General features: G+C 38.6%; 3 protein-coding genes across 4 annotated transcripts in view; 2 read left to right on the forward strand and 1 right to left on the reverse strand.

The window, feature by feature from the left end:
* The window catches only part of Fas2 (neural cell adhesion molecule fasciclin 2), a 48,399-nt gene extending 42,183 nt beyond the window's left edge, over positions 1 to 6,216 (forward strand). The window contains exons 7-9 of the mRNA XM_017908064.1: positions 1,673 to 1,804; positions 2,577 to 2,646; positions 4,861 to 6,216. Coding sequence (XP_017763553.1) covers positions 1,673 to 1,804; positions 2,577 to 2,646; positions 4,861 to 5,002 — 344 coding nt within the window. The 3' untranslated portion in view covers positions 5,003 to 6,216. The remainder of the gene's footprint in view (positions 1 to 1,672; positions 1,805 to 2,576; positions 2,647 to 4,860) is intronic.
* A 1,899-nt stretch (positions 6,217 to 8,115) lies between these two features.
* Positions 8,116 to 10,427, reverse strand: GlcAT-I (Glucuronyltransferase I). Its single transcript, XM_017908063.1, has 5 exons — positions 10,251 to 10,427; positions 9,977 to 10,185; positions 9,058 to 9,578; positions 8,652 to 8,948; positions 8,116 to 8,584 (listed from the first exon to the last, which is right to left on the reverse strand). The coding sequence occupies exons 2-5, from the start codon at positions 10,119 to 10,121 to the stop codon at positions 8,486 to 8,488; spliced, it is 1,062 nt and encodes a 353-aa protein (XP_017763552.1). The 5' UTR covers positions 10,122 to 10,185; positions 10,251 to 10,427; the 3' UTR covers positions 8,116 to 8,485.
* A 506-nt stretch (positions 10,428 to 10,933) lies between these two features.
* The window catches only part of LOC108553242 (uncharacterized), an 80,011-nt gene continuing 71,073 nt past the window's right edge, over positions 10,934 to 19,871 (forward strand). For both annotated transcript variants that reach the window (XM_017908066.1, XM_017908067.1), the window contains exon 1: positions 10,934 to 11,878. The gene's annotated coding sequence lies outside the window, so the exon portion shown is untranslated. The remainder of the gene's footprint in view (positions 11,879 to 19,871) is intronic.

Here is a 19,871-nt window from a genome sequence, read left to right on the forward strand (position 1 = left end):
ACGTTATATCTTTTAGCGCACCAGCTAGTTCCTTTTTTTTTTCTAGTTTCTTTCTTTTCCAACTATTCGTTTCTCTTTTGTATATTACCCTTTGTTCCGTCTCCACTTCTTCTTTTCTTTACCGTTTCTTAACCACGCTTCTTCTTATCGCTTGTTCGACGACGATCATTCTTTCATTGGTATACACACACGTATGTACGTTGGTTCAGCTTTGGTTTGGTTTGGTTTGGTGCGTGTGCGCGTGTGTGCGTGTCTTTATTTTTTTATTTTTATTTTTTTTTTTTTTTCTTCTTTCCTCTTGGTTCCTTACGTGTCTACGCTTTGATGAAAACGGATTTTTGGCACTTCCCCAGAACCCCCCGCCGATCTTGTTTCTTTTCAGGAGACTAAAATTAATCGTTCGCGTAACGTGTTTGGTGATGTGTTCCGGTTTAACAGCCGAGCCCGAAGTGTGGAACCGCGAGCGTTGGATATCGGTTTCGCGGTTGAATATCGACTTTTATTGAATCCGAGACACTTGTAATCGGTTTGTGGGAAAGCCGGAGTGTACACGGCGTGTGAGATGTAACAGAGGATTTTGTCGAGATTCGAGCGAGCTATTGAAAGGTTTCTTGTCAGCTAGAATTTCTCACACGTGTGAAATTCAGAAACGAGTACATGTATTTCGAAGTATTACGAAGTATGGCTTACGAGGACGAAGCAAAATCGGATTGAAGAAGTTAATAATAAAAGCAAATCGGGTTCCTTTACCAGTATTGCAGAGAAACACTTTAGGAACATATACAGTGCTGAATTTCTTGAGATTTTAACCCTTTGACTAGGACAGAGTCTGAAATGCATCAGCCGTATCATACGGTAGCAATCTATTTACAATGTACACCGAGAACGGTGAAATAATAATTAATTTCTAAGAAATTATGGTATATTCAAATAATAATCGAAACACTATATTCCACTAGATTAACCTTTTCGCTTTAGCAGTTGAGTCCACCAAAATACCCTAGGTAGTAACCTAACCTAACAAGAAATGTGCACAGTGTGCATGGTTTTGCATTTATTGTTATTATTATTATTATTATATACGTTTTTCTAAAATAACTGTGCTAAATAAAACAATCGTATACAGATTGCACTTGTGTACGCATCATTTGGATGCTGGATGTATAGGGTGTCCTACCCAATAGTCGTCGCGTGGATATCGCCTATATGCGACGCTCGTACCCAGAAGTCATCGCGTGGAATACTGCCTATATAGATGGCGCCCGATGCGAAATGGTTAAAACAACGTTATTTTCTTCTTCGTATTCTGCATTAAATTGTTACGATACATATTTAAAAGTTGACAGTAAAAGAGAATTCCGAGCACATTTTAGGTGTCCACTGTAGTCAAAGGGTTATACTCGAGTATCTCGATGGAAGAAAGTAAAATGACGAATTGTCGTATGTTCGCGATGACAAGAAACTTTCGAAGCCTCGATGAAATTTTCGTAAAGAGATGTCAAGTTTACAGCGAGTAATAAATTAATATAGTTTCTACTGGAAATGATTTCCCTTTTATCATCACCAAACATCGTTAAGTAATGCTTCTGCACTAACGGATTGCAAAAAGAGAAAAAACAATGTTTATTACTTGTCACAATGCCTGTCTGATGCATAATTCTTATCCTTCAAGGTATAGATACTACTGTGCTTCATCATCAAGGACCACTGATATCAAGCGCAGCCATAATCGGTATCGTGATCGCGGTACTGTTCATTATTATTATCGTGATCGACGTGATCTGCTGTTGCGCCCATAAAACAGGTGAGGAAAATGTTTAACAGTAATTGAACCCTTGAGAAATACAATTACCCTTGCAAATAAATTTTCGAATTAATTTTCGACCCATTAGAACGTGTCGTAAATCACGGGAAATTATAAGCTGCATATTGCGGAAGTGTAAATTAAAACTATGATGCGAAATTATAATTCGACGGTACAATATGTGAAAGTCGGGCAATTGCATCACGTTTGTAATTACCACGTGAACTGTTTCGAGACGATAAAGCTATCGCTGTGTACAATATTAAGTAAAAGTGCAACGCGAATGTATTAACAATTGCATCACACGTGTACCTAATTTCACGGTATAAATTCATTCGAGATTTTAGCATAAATCTACCTAAAATCACGTCACAGCGTTACGTGCATGCGCAGCGCGAATTTATTAGCACCCGCGCGCCGAATGTATCTAAAATTGCAAACTGGATTTATCTGAAATTACAACGTTAATTTGCTTGATACAGCGGCGTGAATTTATCTGGAATTACTCGCGGCATAAACTCGCTTCAAAATTGCAACGAGAATTTATCTGAAAATGTGACTGCGATTTCGGGTAAAATTGCAAACGCTGGCTTACGCTGAGTTGTCGGGTACAGTTAAGCGAATTTCAAGAGTACATTTCACCAACCAAAGAAAAGAAAAAGAAGGAAAAATTTCAGGGAACAACTTTTCGCGTTCCACCTTGGTATTTTTCTTTCTTTTTTTACAAATTTCTTTGCAAACGATTATTTCAAATTTTGCATTGCATTTGCAGGAATCATATATTACGTATGCGAACGTTCCCGCCGAAAACCAGTGGACGAAGAGGACGCAAAACTTGGCAGGTGAGGCTCATTCCAATCGAATTCTTTCAATACACACCACACGTGCACACGAAACATACTCACGATATTTAGATCGATTTACTCGTCCTCCTTATATACATTATATATATTTTACATTGTGCTTTGGCAAGTCTTTGGCGCTATATTTACCGTGTCATCGAACTTTGCACCAACCATCGAACTTCGTACAAGACCTATACACGAATCTCTTTCTTTCACCTCCCGACTGTCGAACGAATTTTCACGACTCGAATCGAGATTCCTGCCGGAGCCGTGACTAACGTGTAAATTAGTTTACGGAGCATACGAGTCTGAAGAACGATCGATCCGTGTGAATATTCGTGAGAACCCGGTGCCGGTTTGTTACAGACTTGTTCAAGCTTTCCAGAAGAAATTACCTAAAAAGAAAAATATTGAATTAGCACAGATTATTCAAAAACCACTTTCGATTAAAGTTGTAAAAAAATTAGGAAAAGAACGAATGTACGAAGACCGTGTGATATAATGCACTTTATAGCGATGGCATTTTGAATGCTTTTACCTTCCATACAATACAAGCGTTCCGAACATGAATAACATAATTACTCAAAATGTCACTCCAATATTGACTTTGCTAAAAGCGAGTTTTATTCCCTCACTTTCCATTTTCATTTCGGGCAATGGGGTGTCCCTATAGAGATCCATGAATTCGAATTGTCAAGGCTTTCCACGATCCCAGTGCTCTTCCTCCTTAATAGTATAGCTGGGTTGTGTGATAAAAAGCCAAACGACCACACGGAGAAGCCTTTATAGACCGAACTTAATGGACACTCGACAAATCGGAACCGGGCATCCTTTATCGCGTTCTCATTGAACCTTTGGCGTCGGGGCTGTATTTGTCTTGCAAAAAATAATAGCGTCCCGTGGTTAAATGGTCCGGTTAACTCGTTAGAACCTAGTCCGCCATTAGGAGACACTTTGACCCTCTCGCATCTGTCTCTTTTTTTTTTCTTTACCGGTAGTCTTTACGGTTGGCGGTTTCCATTGCCGTATTGCGACCAAAAAATGGCCAATGTCGCCGGAGTCACGGCCATCCAAGACTCGGGTAGTGGAAAAAATACCATTAAATTGGTCAAACACACTGCCATGTAAGAGAGATACATAAATGAAAATCAGTAAGAAGCATGGCCTCTCTTGAAGGGGCTCTGACACGGCTTTCTACTTCGCATGATGTCTTTTTTTTCTCTTTTTTTTTCCGTTCAATATTTCCAGATCTTCCAAGATTTATTTTTTCTTGTTTTTAATTTAACTTCTTTCCTTTTCTCGGCGCCTGGATGCTGGTAAACATCTCGGAACGCCAAACACGTAATTCGGTAACGGCATCTGTGGAAACAAAACTGATAACGACCGTCGATAAAACAGAATTACAGCATGAAAGGATATCGTTTGTTTTTCTTTCTTACCTCTTTCTGTCTAATTTGTTTTGCCGCCAACCACTTGTCGTACAAAAGAACACTGTACATTGTTCACCATGTTCAGTTCATTTCATGCTTACTTGTTCTGTCTCTCTGTATATTTCTCTATCTCACTTGCTCTCACTGTTCTTCCTACCTCTCTATCTCTGTCACTCTTTACACGCGCTGCATAAACTATCGCCATTATACGCCCGTGCTTTGGCTATGCTGCATGAGATATCAACACTCTGAAGTGATATTAATTGCTCGTTAACTACGTAGTACACTCACCACCATTCGCTCTAATTTACCCTGTTCCATTCAGCCGCGGATCACGAAAGTAGGTAATTCAGTTTCATTGCCTCATGAGAAAGGTTACCGTGGAGACCAGATTATTCCTCGCTCGTAAATATTATAACCTAATATCAATTTCGAAATGTACGATCGTTTAATGACATTTCAATACACACTTGCCACTTCGTTGATCTTTTTTACTACGTAATTTTTTTCTATTCAGCTACATTTAACTTACGTTGTTCTACATTCCATTTTATGCCTATGTATAAAACACACGCGACGAAGAAACGGGGACAGGAACGATACTTCAATTGCAAATACACAATACTAACGAGTGATGGCATGCATTATGCGTATTATTCAATGTTGCACCACGCGCCGCATCTCGACATGCTCTTTTATGCCCAGTACTAGAAGTAACCTTAAAAATCACGTGACATATCGTCTTCCATTAATAATTTCCTTTTCTATTGGAACATTTTAGAGACGAGAAGGAACCACTGAAGGAAGAGAAGAAAATCACACCGATCATCGACTCGGGACTGCGTCGGGAGACATCTATCACGTTTGACGGGAAGAGATCTGTCTCAAAGACCGGTTTCGTCGGCAAGGATTCAGCTGTCTAGATATTCTTCCAGCGTACTAGATTGTAAATCATCGTGGAAACACTATTCTGGCCAAAGTGTTCTCGAACGATATGAAAAAACCAGCCCGAACAGAGTTTCGTGGTTGCTAAGAATCTTCTCCTTTAACGAATTCGAATTTCAAAAAGTTTTGCGACTCTACTCGGGATTTGCGCGGGGACATAGAGCAACGAGATACTCGAAGCTATACCTCGTTCTCTGTTTCTAAAACCAGACATGACGCGCCATCTCGACACAACCGAACGATGCAAAATCCCATTCGTCTGTTTCATTCGTGAAATATCCAATGGTTGACAGGATAATTTCCGCGTACATTCTCTTGTCTGGGCCTCCTTATCGAGAACACGACAAAGTGATTATAGCATTTATTCGTAAGCATGCACATTACCAATTTGCTCGATACAAAATTCTCTGCACGTATGATCTTTCACAAGTCCCGACAAATTCTTTATTCATAAGAGAAATAAATATCTCTTCCTCCACTCCTCTCTCCTTCGCCAATGTAATATCATCAAAGCGTATGAGACACAAGTGTAATCCACAATCTATGATAAACACGAAATGTATTGTGTTCCAAGATCGTTTTGGGGAAAAAGAAGAAACTATTGATATAATGTAACTTAGCGAATATTGCAAAAAGGAGGAGTTAGATAGATCGCTTACACAAGAAAAAAGAATGTACAAAATTAATCGCGAAATTGGTAGAATATTGGTCGATAATTAGTAATCATTGCTTCGAGGCACCCTCTAGATAATCGCAGTCTAGTACGCTGGGTAGTGTACTGTGTTATCATGTGCACAGCACGAAACTGAAAGAAAAAAAGAAAAAAAAACCAGTTTACCTATTCCATACTGTTTCTTCTCCGTTAACAAAAAGGCATCTTCTAACATTTAGCATAAAAATAAGAGCTGAAATTTGAAGAGCTATTACAAACGAAGCAGGAACGAACGGAATGGGTTTCTTCTTCTCTCTCTCTCTCTCTCTCTCTCTCTCTTTCTTTCTCTGTCTTTCTTCAACGAGGTTCGTCAATTTACAAGAATCTCTGATCTATGTATATACTTTGAAAAGTTTTCATACTCCCTCGACATGTTCTATTCATGTACGTTTCTCAATTAGAAACCGTGTTATATGATCCACAACACAGGTACATTTCGTTTTTATTGTATTCAACATGATTCTAAACGACGAATTATCCATTTCGTGATTATATAACTTGATTTCAAAGACTGATTCCTTTAAGCGCGAGACTTTATGAAAACGAATCGTACCGGTTCTCATTGACGATCAAGGAACTCAGGTTAATAAACGGTTTTCAATTTGATTCGTCGTTTATGTACCTTTTGACAAGATTCATCGCTATGTTTTCCCTAGCCATAAATAAATTTTGACAAAAATGTTTCTATTGCACACCATTTTGGGTGTGACTATACTCTTGCCGTGTCAATCACTATGACTGACGTATTTGGTATACGTATGACTGATGTATACCGCCCATACGTTTATTCACGGTTAGTTAATAGCATTTTTCTACTTTGAGGTGAACGCCTCACGCGTGAAATATTTTTTTTACCCTTGACCTAATTTATCGTAATAGTTTTTACCGTGTACATTTTACAATGTAAAGATTACATCGTCGAGGCGTCGCGTGCGAGAGCAGCCCTAGTATCTCTTTTCGTCATTTTTACACTTTTGTTATTAGTATTTTATGTATCCTATATAGTTACCCTGTATGTAAGAAAGTAACCTAACCGAGAACTGGGCAGCTTTTGCGATGAAATTTTAATTGGTAAGATTATGTAACATTACGATCGAATTATCGATGCAGTTAGAGAACAGTATACTTAAAAACTGTAAAATATGAAAATTAAAAAAGGATTCCGAAAGAAGTTGTATTCGATATATCGATAATGAAGGCGGTTTAATAAGTCTCAAATATATCTTTCGATAATTAAGTCTCTCTAATATGTATGTATAGTGTAATCAAAAGCAGCGACATCTGCGATTTCGATTAAATGAACTTATCTCGCTTTAAACACTAAATTGTAACACTTGCCAGTTGTAACAAAAATCTAAATTTTTTGTTCCAAAAGACGTAAAAAAAAAAAAGAAAAAAAGAAAAAAAAATCGAAAGCTGCCATATATATATAAATATAATATTCGATAACGTAAAATAATACCAGTTTTGTCCTAACGTGTAAGATGGCTTTTCAAGAAAACGCAGTTAAAATGTGATAAGTTTTTGTAAATGCTTGTAAACGTTTTTCCTAATCTTTAAGAAATATTGGAAGTAAGTTTAGGAAAGTTCGGTAAGTTTAGAACGTTGTATGCGAGGTCGGAAGGTGCGTTCGCAAAACAAGAAAGGAAAAGACTAGTAAAAGTAAACTGCAAAAAATAATCGATCGTGTGTATATTTATTTAAGATAGTTGTACCTACCCATAAAGTATAAAGAGAAAGAAATTAAAACTAACCATCGTCTCCTCGCTTGCGAACACACTTTCTGCGCAGGTAGCTTTTTTACGTACCGTAAACACAAGAGTTTTGCCAAATATATAGTACTTATTAGCTTATAAGTCAACGAGTACATATTATACACACACACAAAAAAAAAAAAAATATATATATATATCAAAAAACAAGAGAAAAATAATGCCGGACTGTTCATCGTAATCGTCATACAGTATTTCAAGTCTTCACTGAATTAAGAATTGACAACTCGACGAGGTGTGAAGAAGACACGTTTATCTAGCTATTTTATATTCGTTGCCAAAATCCGTAACCCAAGTAGCTTCCCATGAAAAGTATTACTACGCATCTTCCAATTTAATAAATATTATTACAAACATTACTAAAGTTCGTAGATGTAAGGCATATTTTTTATGTATGCTTTTTCTGTACGCGTTAAAGAAACGTACTCGATTAATAAAGGATAAAGAACATTTTCAAGGTCAAATGATTCACATCTGCATATTATTTAATTTTTTGTATGCAAAATTTATTCATTAAAATGCTATTGTTCATTATAATTTAAAAAGAGACATATGCACATATTTTATCGTACAGAATAAAAAGATCTTGCACTAACAAGCATGTTAAAAGTATAAAAAGCGATGAATTCTTAAAGTGAAACTGTACTTATTGATATTATATCCTTCAGGCGACTGTTATTATGCACATACCCTATCTAAAACCGATTAATCTCTCATTTGCGTTCTTACCTAATATGCAGCTATAAGTGGCTATGCGTTATGGCACTGCACTATTCCTCACAAGTACATGGCCAAATGCAAATAATAAAAAGTGTATATAAAATTCATAGTTCTATTTTTTTTTATAAATATAATATCATATCACTCACGTTCGTAGATGAGATAATATCATGAGATAATTTCTATATACCTGTTTAATAGAGCACATGCTTTCTCAACAATTGCAAAATATAACAAACTATAGTTTAACGTTTTTATCATACTTCAATACCAAGATTCGAACGTTTACCTTTCTTTATTAATAATTGTTCTACGTTTAACTGTGGTGGCTCTGTTCGTGTATGCCACACATATACCTAAACATATGAAACATTTGATTTATATAATGATGTATATAAAAAGCTAACATACCTTATAACGTACCTTCGTACAACAATCTGCCAGTGGCTCTAATTCATCTCTGGTAACGATTTGTGACAAAATTTCACTCTCCTGATATCCACCTTGAACATCGTACGAGAAAAGTACATCTTTCTTGTTTATTAAAAGCCGTAGGTTAATCGCAAAACCTGCCATATCCAACGGAAACGGACGTTCTGGTTTCCAGGCAGCATTGAAACCGATTATCTTATTAGTACTATTATCACATATTGGTTTCTCTACCATTAAACCGCCAACTAAACCAACAGGCCATACGCCGACTTTTTTTATTTTTTCCATCTGAAATATATATAGGTTATGTAAGCAATATTTCATCAATATCAATATTCACTTTCGACACTAGATTTATCACTTGACTAATAATACTACCTGACATTAATATTCTTACCTCGTGAAATAATTTAATCGAGTACGTATTGTCATCGTCAGCAAAAAATACTATCCCCTTATCGTTTGTTTGGTGATTGTCTCGAAGCCACCGTAACGCTGTATTCCGTTGCTCAACACCACGTGGCTTCTTCCAATTCGCGTCATTTCGGCCCAATTTATAATTAGGTGGGGTTGCTGCGGCTAAATGAGTATAAATTAAACCACTATTCTCTAAAAGTTGAGTCACGAGTTTGGTTTTGCTTTCTGCATCTTCAACAACAATCCAGTGGAGATTCGGTAAATGTAAAAACGTTTGCGATAATCGAGTGAGCTCAGCTTTCTGTACAGGTCTGGTAAACGTGGGGGTAATGGCATAAATCATGGGCTTTATAGCATATCCGTGTCTGTCTTCATTGAACACACCATGACTTTCTAGTCTTTTAATTAGACTGTATGTTAATCCATATATATCTCTTTGCTCGACGATCATCAACTCCAGGTTATTCCTCAGCTCTTGCCATTTATAGCGTTCTTGATAGTCTTTTGGAAAAAGAAAAACACATAAATAAAAACTGTAGCGATACGTGCTATTATAAGGAAACGAATAGTTTATAATTTGCATGAAGTTGTTAAAGATTGATAGAAGTCCCGATCGTTCAAAATAAAAATAACGAAACAATAAAATAACTAAAACAAAATATATACATATAATTAACGTATTCTAACATCGATATACAAAGCGAAAGCACATGAAAATCTGTAAACAGAATAAAGTATGATTCTTAAAATGTATATTATGGAGGAAATTTATTTAAATATCGCGGGACGCATGTGTAGAAATTGCGACATAGAGCATATCACGTTTACATGCGTGAAACTGAATTTGCTACAGGTGTAGATGAAACTATATACATATTTGGTAATAAATAACTACTTACATATGAAACATTGAAATACAATGATATGCACTAGGAACAGAATTAGGAAGCCATTGTTACAACGAAAACCACCCCACATATTAAATTTCGTATCTTTTGTAAATTCAGTACCAAATTCTTCAATGAGATATACACTTTCTGTCATCGTTGCCACGCCATGACACTGTTCTACGATGCCGACTGTACTGAATTGAAGCAACGGCTATGTTCTGCATAAAAATTTATAATGAATTTATAATCTCAAACACAAAACCACGTTATCAAGGACGCTTACGTTATATCATGATATGGAGCATTAATCAAAAGGTAGTCACAATTCTCAACTGTATTACCAACGGGGTTTAATTGTGGTTACGACAAGAATCATAAAGTAACAATATTCTTGTTTCATTCGTATAAAATTCACTTATTATTTTACTAGATCCATGACAAATAAAAGGTGCTGAAATTTCAATAGTCATCGTAAACTATGCGGCCAAAAATACTCTACGAAAGAAGAATGAAACGATATGTGTACACATTGATCAGAGGTTAGTTATAGACTGCGCAAAAGTCCCTAGTTCCTATATAAACCTGAACTCGTATAGAATTTTCAGCGGCAAATTTAAACTAATCTCGCAATGACATGCGTAACGATCATTTATTAAATACATTGTACGAGTATTCAAAACAAATTAATGTTAAGTAAATAACAAAATAACGTTCGTAGTACACAATTTTAATCAATTAAGTAACGTTTAAAAGATTAATTTATACAATGGTACCGAACGTCGGAATAATATATTCCAAAATAAAAGCACTAATGGAGTAAAAACATTGTAAATAATTTTTCACTGTATCTCCTCTCGCAACGTGTTCAAAAAATTTCAATTACTCGTTAAAGTTGTCGCGATGAATCGATTTAAAATCATTCCTCCCAGATAAATTTGAAAACGGAAAAAAATTCGTGGAGCCAATAATCGAACGCGTTCCCTTCTTTTTATGGTCCTTCGCGAAGACAAACTCCCTAGACGTGGCATCGAAAGCAGCGACACCCGACTGTGGTCGAACGAATTCGGGCAGATTCGGGCGCGTGCGATACGAGGCGCGCGTAGAAGGGCGCATGCTGGGACGTGTCACGGACACGCGTGTGTCACGATCGCGTATACATTTGCATCGTGACTGGCCAGAAGGCAACGCGGCGGGACGCAAGGGGGCGGCATTCGAGGCTTGGGAGAGCAGACAGGCGCGTAGATAGGCCAGCTCACGGTGGCGTTTCCGCAGCGAGCTACGGAATCATCCCATGCTCGTAGGCCGCCGCGTGTGGCTCGCGTTCAGAGGGTTCCTCGTCTCGTCGATGGTCACGCGTCGTGTCAACGCGAACAGTGACCGACAGCGACACTTGACAACGTCACAACCGTACGCGTTTAAGGGTGTGCGATGAATTCTCACGGGAAATAACCGCGGCAACTTTCAGAGCAAAGAGAAATCCCGCGTAACCGTTTGCAAACTGGTTGCTAGCATCAAGGCGGTACGTCGAGCTGCTGTGCCTACTGCTACTCGTGGTGGCGGTGGCAGTGTTAGTGGTGGCCGTGGCGGTGGTGGTGGTTTCCTATCGTGGTGGTGCCCGTTGGTAGTCGAGAATCGTATCGTGGTGGTGGTGGTAGTAGTGGTGGTGCTGTCAGAGTAGTGCTGCGCCTCGTTCGACGACGGTGGCGAGGGAGAGAAGGAAAAGTGGCCCTCGAGGTTACGAGGCCAGAGGAGAAAGTGGGTGTTGCCGGAGTGACAACGGGAGGATCATCCGGGTCCTCGACGCCAGGACACGAGAAACAGGGGTCTCGGTGTGTAGGATGCTCGTCGGTCGACGATCCAGGAGTCGACGTCTCCTAACCGAGAGCCTGATCCTCGTTGATCGTGTGCCTCGTGAGTACAATCTTCATCCAGGACGTTCATTCTTCCAGCCCGTATATTCCCTTTCGATCGTCTCGCGTGCTACTGCTGCTGGCTACACGAGCGACTCACCGGGACGAGAACCGAATCCCGAATAAATAATTTTCTCATTGTCCATCGCTCTGTTATCCTAGGTAGTGGCGATTAACCGACCACGGGGTTTCTTAGTTTCTCCTCGGAAGAGGGATTTAGTCGGACGGCTACGAAGGAAATAGAGGTCGGATGCAAATTACGAGCGTGGACGAGGTGGTGCGAGCGATGGGCACGGTAATTGGGGCGAGGGGACGCTGGCTCCGGTGGGCGGCGGAGGAGAGAGGATGCGTTGGATACTTCCCCCTTTGCATCCTCTTCCTCGTTTACACCCTCTCCCCCCGCCCCACCGATTTTCCTTCTTTCTCTTCGCTCGCGTTTTCGTTCTCCTTCTTCCTCCTCCCCGCCGTCGACTCTGTAAACAGGAGTCACTGGCGCGTGAAGTACATGGGCGTAGGTAAAACTCGGCTCCAACGGTGCGGAGTTTTTTCGACGTAACGAGGGGCCGGTGGTGTTATCGTGCACAGCGATGACTCTGTGGTGCCCTTTCCGCTTCACTCGCGTGCCACCTCCGCGGCCCTCGTCCCGTCTCGTCTCCACGGATAACAGCGGTGTACAGGAATACCAGAAATAATACTCGAGGCTCGTCGACCGGCCGAGAGTCGGCAACATCCCCCCCTCGTTCCGTTCTTCCCCGGCAGTGTGCACTGGCCTCGATTAGTTCTCGCTTAGAGAGAGAGTTGTGACCGGATTATTCTTTTTCTCCCTTTTTTTTTTTTTTTCTTTTTCAGGGGTGGCATAGAGGGAGAGCGGAAGGGGTGCGCTAACGACGTCACCGTGTCGAGTGAGTCACGGCTTCTAAATTGATCCCCCACCATGCTTGCTCTTCCTCCTCTTCCTCTTGTGTCCCCTACTTCCTCTTGCTTTTACTCCACCTATTCCAGCTTTCTCTCTCTCTCCCCCTCTATCTCGTTCGCTCGACCAGGCCTCGTTCTGTCCCTCTTCCATCCCCTATCTCGTTTCCTTCATCTCCATCAACGAAGCGGAGCGCGTTGATTTAATTCCCGATGCAACGTGCCCTCTGATTTACGCGACGAGAAAATATGCCCGGCCAAGAGGGAATGATCGTGCCCGAGGTCGTTCTCCACGGTAACGTGCCTTCGACTTATGACGACACTCGTTCAATAATTTCGCAAGGTTACGGTAACTGCCGATAGCACTCGGCCGTTTCGCAAGAATCATCGATCTCGCGATGCCTATCTGCGATTAGCCTAAGACAGTGCTAATCACCAGTATACGGCATTCGGCTTCATCGATTTTTAAGAAAATTTTCGATTTTTTTGTTATGAAATCTGACCACTTTTCCCGAACTTCTCAGAACACCACAGGGTAGCGTTATTCACCGAATAACTGCACTTGGTGCGTTTCGAGCGCAATCTGCATACGGTTTCATTGATTTTTAAGAAAATTTTCGATTTCTTTGAGATAAAATCTGACCACAGCATCCGAACTTCTCAGAGAATAGCGTTATTCACAGAATAAAAGCATTTGGACGACTGACTCGTCTGACGGACATCTGAACTCCGCGCTCGTGGTCCGTTGCTCCTCTTAAGGTGACGCGATGGTTCACACGGCCCTACTGGTGATAACGAGTTATCTACCTGCTCGCCGGTCTAGCCGGGTTGGAGATAAGATTGAATCGTCGATGATTGCGTGACCGTGTAACCGCACTGCTTGTCTCGTTATCGGCTGATACGATAATTGAGAACAGGCTACAGGTTGAAAGAGATTCTTGCAAATTTCCCTGCTAATCCCACGCTGGTCTCGCTAATGTTCCCAATAGCCGGCTGTCCCGTGTTCTGCTCCTTATCCGGCTGAGCAACGAATGTCAGGTTGTAAGCCGCATTTGCATTGCAAACGTTTCGCTAATGCATACGAAATAAGGTTTATTTGATCGAAATCTTCGGCCGATAAGCCTCACGAAAAGCTGGCCGGTTTGTTTCACGTGTTGGTCATGATTTAAGGGCGGTTAGCTATCGCGAGATTTACGGCTGGATCGGTAAGTCGAACCGGGGGTTTAGGCTAAAGTGTGCGACTCGGCAGATAGACATCGCACGAAAGCTGGCAATTTAAAGCTAACTATCGGGTACGTTCAAGTGACCATTCCTTTAAGACCTTCCATAATTTGCAACCCCGTTGTCACGACAGATAGGATACACCGCTTCACTGAATCCGCCGCTAACACGTTCAAGGAAAGGCTCCCTGTTCTCGGTCAAGCCTGAGCAAAGAGCAAATCGCGTGTCGGCAACGGCGAATTCGACAGGGTTCGAATAGCCGAGGAAAATAAAGAAAATGTCAGATAACAACCGAGATATAATCTCTCTTTAATAAATAGACGAAACTTCCTCTGCTTCTCGTGTCGAGGATCAAAGATTAAGTTCCGTCAGACACGTGACGCTGAGCCTTGGGTAGCACTTAGAGCAGAATTATCAAACGTTAATCCCTTACGTAATCCCTTGTTTCTTTCCCGTCGTGTTGAACCAAGTCTCATGGCATCACGTCAAACCTGTCAAACCGAAGAGATTTCTTAGCCTCGACCATTTCCAGAGATTGAGGTTTACAAATTATAATATCGTCAATTTTCCATCATGTAAACATAGCTTCACGAAAGAGCAAAGCCTAGGTCAATTGGGAAAAGCCCTGCGTGATGTGTCCGGCTATATGGCCATATGTGGCCATATTAACGGAGGCATCGGAAAACGTGTGCATAGTGGGAAAGATATACAAAGAAGGTTAAGAATGTTCAGAAGACAGTTTTTGTAGACAGTTTGGAGTGGTCAGTTTTAGTTGTAGACGGTTAGTTATTGCAAACTGAGTTGTGAAATTGAACGCAGTATCAACACATTGCGGACCAGGCATTTTATTGCTGACCATACCCAATGGTCGGGTATTTTGCGTCAAATATTTTTAAATTAGCGATAATTTGTTAGTAGTTAAAAATCATTGTCACGTGAAATATTTATTTTCAACGACAGCTTCAAAAATGAACGATTTTTCAATATTTTTTAATAAGTAAAAATTTGTACGAACTAAAAATTCTTCATTACCCTATTTACCATATTTCAGGGTTTCAAATAATTAATTCGCTGCTATCTGTATACCTGTTTCTACATATCTGACACTTGTCAAATTGACAGGCAAAGGAAACCATGTGTCTTTTTTTTCTAACGATTGGTTTAATTTAAAACCAATATTAATTTTAAAACAATATTAACAGTCTTAATATAAGTTAACTAAATCTGTTACCATCGTATAATTGGAGCAACCCATCCGTGAAATTGACGGGTTCCGTAAATCTAGCGTTAAGACAGTAAATAGGAAATCGTATGCAAATTAAGACGTAGAATTATTTTACCTCGACATTGCACGCATCGGTGGATAATTTTAAAAATTTGACGTATTAATCAACATCGATCTTTAGAATCTGATTAAATGGCGACTGAAAGTCACCTCTCGAGTGCAAAGGGTTAATATTAAAGGGTTAAGAGAAATAGTAATTCGAAGACTTTCTGCCATAAAATCGACGATATTTTTAAGACAGTAAATAGGAAATCGTATGTAAATTAACCCTTTGTGCTTTGTGCTCGACGATTTTTTGGCTGAAGAAGGGTACGAGTTGAAAAATTCTCTGTTGTAAGGCTGGTGATATCTTTTGAGCAGTAAATAAGAAATCGTATAATAACTAACACGCAGAATTATTTAATTTCGATACCTCGCACACTTACATTATTTTAAATTTGGTATATTAATTAACATCGAGCTTCGAAATTTTATCCAATGGTGACTGAGAATCACCTCTCGAGTGCAAAGGGTTAATATTAAAGGGTTAAGAGTTTCTCATGACAGAGAAATAGTAATTCGAAGACTTTCTGCCATAAAGTCGACGATATTTTTAAGACAGTAAATAGGAAATCGTATGCAAATTAAGACGTAGAATTATTTTACCTCGACATTGCACGCATCGGTGGATAATTTTAAAAATTTGACGTATTAATCAACATCGATGTTTAGAATCTGATTAAATGGCGACTGAGAGTCACCTCTCGAGTGCAAAGGGTTAATATTAAAAAAGTTAAGAGTTTTTTATGACAGAGAAATAGTAATTCGAAGACTTTCTGCCATAAAGTCGACGATATTTTTAAGCCAGTAAATAGGAAATCGTATGCAAATTAAGACGTAGAATTATTTTACCTCGACATTGCACGCATCGTTGGATAATTTTAAAAATTTGACGTATTAATCAACATCGATCTTTAGAATTTGATTAAATGGCGACCGAGAGTCACCTCTCGAGTGCAAAGGGTTAATATTAAAAAAGTTAAGAGTTTTTTATGACAGAGAAATAGTAATTCGAAGACTTTCTGCCATAAAGTCGACGATATTTTTAAGCCAGTAAATAGGAAATCGTATGCAAATTAAGACGTAGAATTATTTTACCTCGACATTGCACGCATCGTTGGATAATTTTAAAAATTTGACGTATTAATCAACATCGATGTTTAGAATCTGATTAAATGGCGACTGAGAGTCACCTCTCGAGTGCAAAGGGTTAATATTAAAAAAGTTAAGAGTTTTTTATGACAGAGAAATAGTAATTCGAAGACTTTCTGCCATAAAGTCGACGATATTTTTAAGCCAGTAAATAGGAAATCGTATGCAAATTAAGACGTAGAATTATTTTACCTCGACATTGCACGCATCGTTGGATAATTTTAAAAATTTGACGTATTAATCAACATCGATGTTTAGAATCTGATTAAATGGCGACTGAGAGTCACCTCTCGAGTGCAAAGGGTTAATATTAAAAAAGTTAAGAGTTTTTTATGACAGAGAAATAGTAATTCGAAGACTTTCTGCCATAAAGTCGACGATATTTTTAAGCCAGTAAATAGGAAATCGTATGCAAATTAAGACGTAGAATTATTTTACCTCGACATTGCACGCATCGTTGGATAATTTTAAAAATTTGACGTATTAATCAACATCGATGTTTAGAATCTGATTAAATGGCGACTGAGAGTCACCTCTCGAGTGCAAAGGGTTAATATTAAAAAAGTTAAGAGTTTTTTATGACAGAGAAATAGTAATTCGAAGACTTTCTGCCATAAAGTCGACGATATTTTTAAGCCAGTAAATAGGAAATCGTATGCAAATTAAGACGTAGAATTATTTTACCTCGACATTGCACGCATCGTTGGATAATTTTAAAAATTTGACGTATTAATCAACATCGATGTTTAGAATCTGATTAAATGGCGACTGAGAGTCACCTCTCGAGTGCAAAGGGTTAATATTAAAAAAGTTAAGAGTTTTTTATGACAGAGAAATAGTAATTCGAAGACTTTCTGCCATAAAGTCGACGATATTTTTAAGCCAGTAAATAGGAAATCGTATGCAAATTAAGACGTAGAATTATTTTACCTCGACATTGCACGCATCGTTGGATAATTTTAAAAATTTGACGTATTAATCAACATCGATGTTTAGAATCTGATTAAATGGCGACTGAGAGTCACCTCTCGAGTGCAAAGGGTTAATATTAAAAAAGTTAAGAGTTTTTTATGACAGAGAAATAGTAATTCGAAGACTTTCTGCCATAAAGTCGACGATATTTTTAAGCCAGTAAATAGGAAATCGTATGCAAATTAAGACGTAGAATTATTTTACCTCGACATTGCACGCATCGTTGGATAATTTTAAAAATTTGACGTATTAATCAACATCAGTTCTACTGGATCCCACTTCGCGGGTTATATCACTGCTTTTAAGTCCAGCTACTCAGTTGCTAGCATTCCAAATCATATTTTACAAATTGCGTTTAACTGTAATTAGGCATTCTCGCTTCTTGAGACAGTTCAAAATAATACTACAAAATGGCAGAAAGAAAGGTACCGAAAGAAGTGTACCGTGAAACTGAAAATAGCGATGAAGAGTTTTGTTTTGACTCCTTGAATACGGACTCTGATATAGAAAGTGATAACGTTTGTAGCGATTCTGGTAGGGACATAGTTCCAGTGAAGCGAGGAGTGAGGCAATTAGTAATATCCAGCGACAGTGAAATAGAAGAAAATGATGAAAATGAGAACAGTGGTATAAACGAATTTACTACTTGGAGAGACGTTACGCGCAGAAATCAGCCACAATCGAAAACTAATTTTTCGACGGGATCTAAGATTGTTGGACCTAATGTACCTGTTCGTTGCACGGAACCTATCGACCTGGCGGAAGACGCGAAACTAATTATTTTTGCGACACATGTAATCGAAAACCAGGACTGCGTGTTGGAGACTGCTTTGAAAGATACCACACGATGGAGAACTATAAAATATAATTTTTACGTAAAAACGTTACATTAAAACACATTATCGTGTAAACAGATATCTAAAGTTCACAAAAGAATTAACAAATCTTGTTTATCCTTAGTAATCTTGCATGTTATGTATCACTGCACTTTCAACGAAAATTAATTCCGACCAGTATGACACCCAAGTCCAAATTTAATACGACGGCAAAGGGTTAAGGGAAACTCAAAATTTATGTAAATGTAAAAATTTAGGTATTGAGCAAGCGATTTTGTACTGAATATTTCAAAAATTGAAGAGGTGGGGTCATTTTGGGAAGACTTTGGAATGTACGAGATATGAGACTTTTGAAATTCCATTATGAAAATATTGATCATATATCTCTTCGAGTCACGTGATTTTTAGGAAAATAGAAACCCAAGTTGCACGGAATATTACAGGGCTTTGAATGAAAGTCATTAAAACACATCTTTTTACTCAAAATATTGTCATTCATGGCACTGCCAACTGAATGGAATAAAATATTAAACTGTTAACTGTGAGTAACTTTAATTTTTCGAAGTGCTAAGTTAAAATATACCCCATTTTATATTGCAGAAAATCTAATCAAAAGATGGGACAGTTTTTAACCCACCAGCCCCAATGAGATATCATAGTTGAATAATAAATTCTTATTGTTTCTGTCTTCAGATATTCTCTTACTGTGAGAAGATCTAATATCTGTATAATAGTAAATCTCAAATTATTTAGTATAGTACATACAAAATTGCAAGCTATCATGATTAAATGCACGATTGATTTAACCCTTTGCACTCGGCGATTTTTTCGTTACAGAAACATAGTAATTCAAGGACTTCCTGCTAATAAAGTCAACGATATTTTCAAAACGATAAATAATAAGTACAAATTAACAATAAAACGTAGAATTATTTTACCTCGATATTCCACGCGCAATTTTAAATTCGATATATTAATTAATAACGATCTTTAGAATCTGATTAAATGGCGGCTGAGAGTCGCCTCTCGAGTGCAAAGGGTTAACTTGTTCCAAGGTTGCAGGATTGCGTATAAATCTAGGCTTGATTTATCAATTTATTACAGGGTCACGTGACTTCTTTTTTTACATCGCGTTATTTTTAATTTACCCTCTACAGATTAGTTCCCGAGATTTTGCTTCGAGATTCGCTAATGACTGTCGTATGATTTACGAGGCATCCGGGATGAGATCGATGTTTACGACGGTGGATAAGATAGTATCTTCAAAGATGCTCACCTGGCGGAAAGATTCCGCTAATTGTACGTAAAGTTAGTTCAAGTGTATCTCTCGAAATGGCGACTCTTTGATCCTGCGAACACCGAGGCACGACGACCTAGGCAGAGCTCGCCATCTTGATGGAGTTAGTACACTTTTAACGAGCCACTTACCCGTCCGAGTAAGTAACGTAATATCGCGATAATGCAACGAAGTTACCGATCTACATACGCATTCGGCATAAAAAGAAAAGGGAAAATGCGCGCCATAAGCAAGCAATAAAGCACTAGCTAACCACCCACTCGCTATAACGCTTTAATTC

Source organism: Eufriesea mexicana, unplaced genomic scaffold (genome assembly GCF_001483705.2).
Source record: "Eufriesea mexicana isolate 0111107269 unplaced genomic scaffold, ASM148370v2 scaffold9585, whole genome shotgun sequence".
NCBI classification, from domain to species: Eukaryota; Metazoa; Arthropoda; class Insecta; order Hymenoptera; family Apidae; genus Eufriesea; species Eufriesea mexicana.

Excerpts from the sequence above, each read along its gene's own strand:
- GlcAT-I (XM_017908063.1), bottom strand. The coding sequence starts at position 10,121 with ATGACAGAAAGTGTATATCTCATTGAAGAATTTGGTACTGAATTTACA. Across the intron at positions 8,949-9,057 it reads CGATTAAATTATTTCACGAG|ATGGAAAAAATAAAAAAAGT; the intron begins GTAAGAATATTA and ends TATATATTTCAG. Across the intron at positions 8,585-8,651 it reads TGGCAGATTGTTGTACGAAG|GTATATGTGTGGCATACACG; the intron begins GTACGTTATAAG and ends TCATATGTTTAG.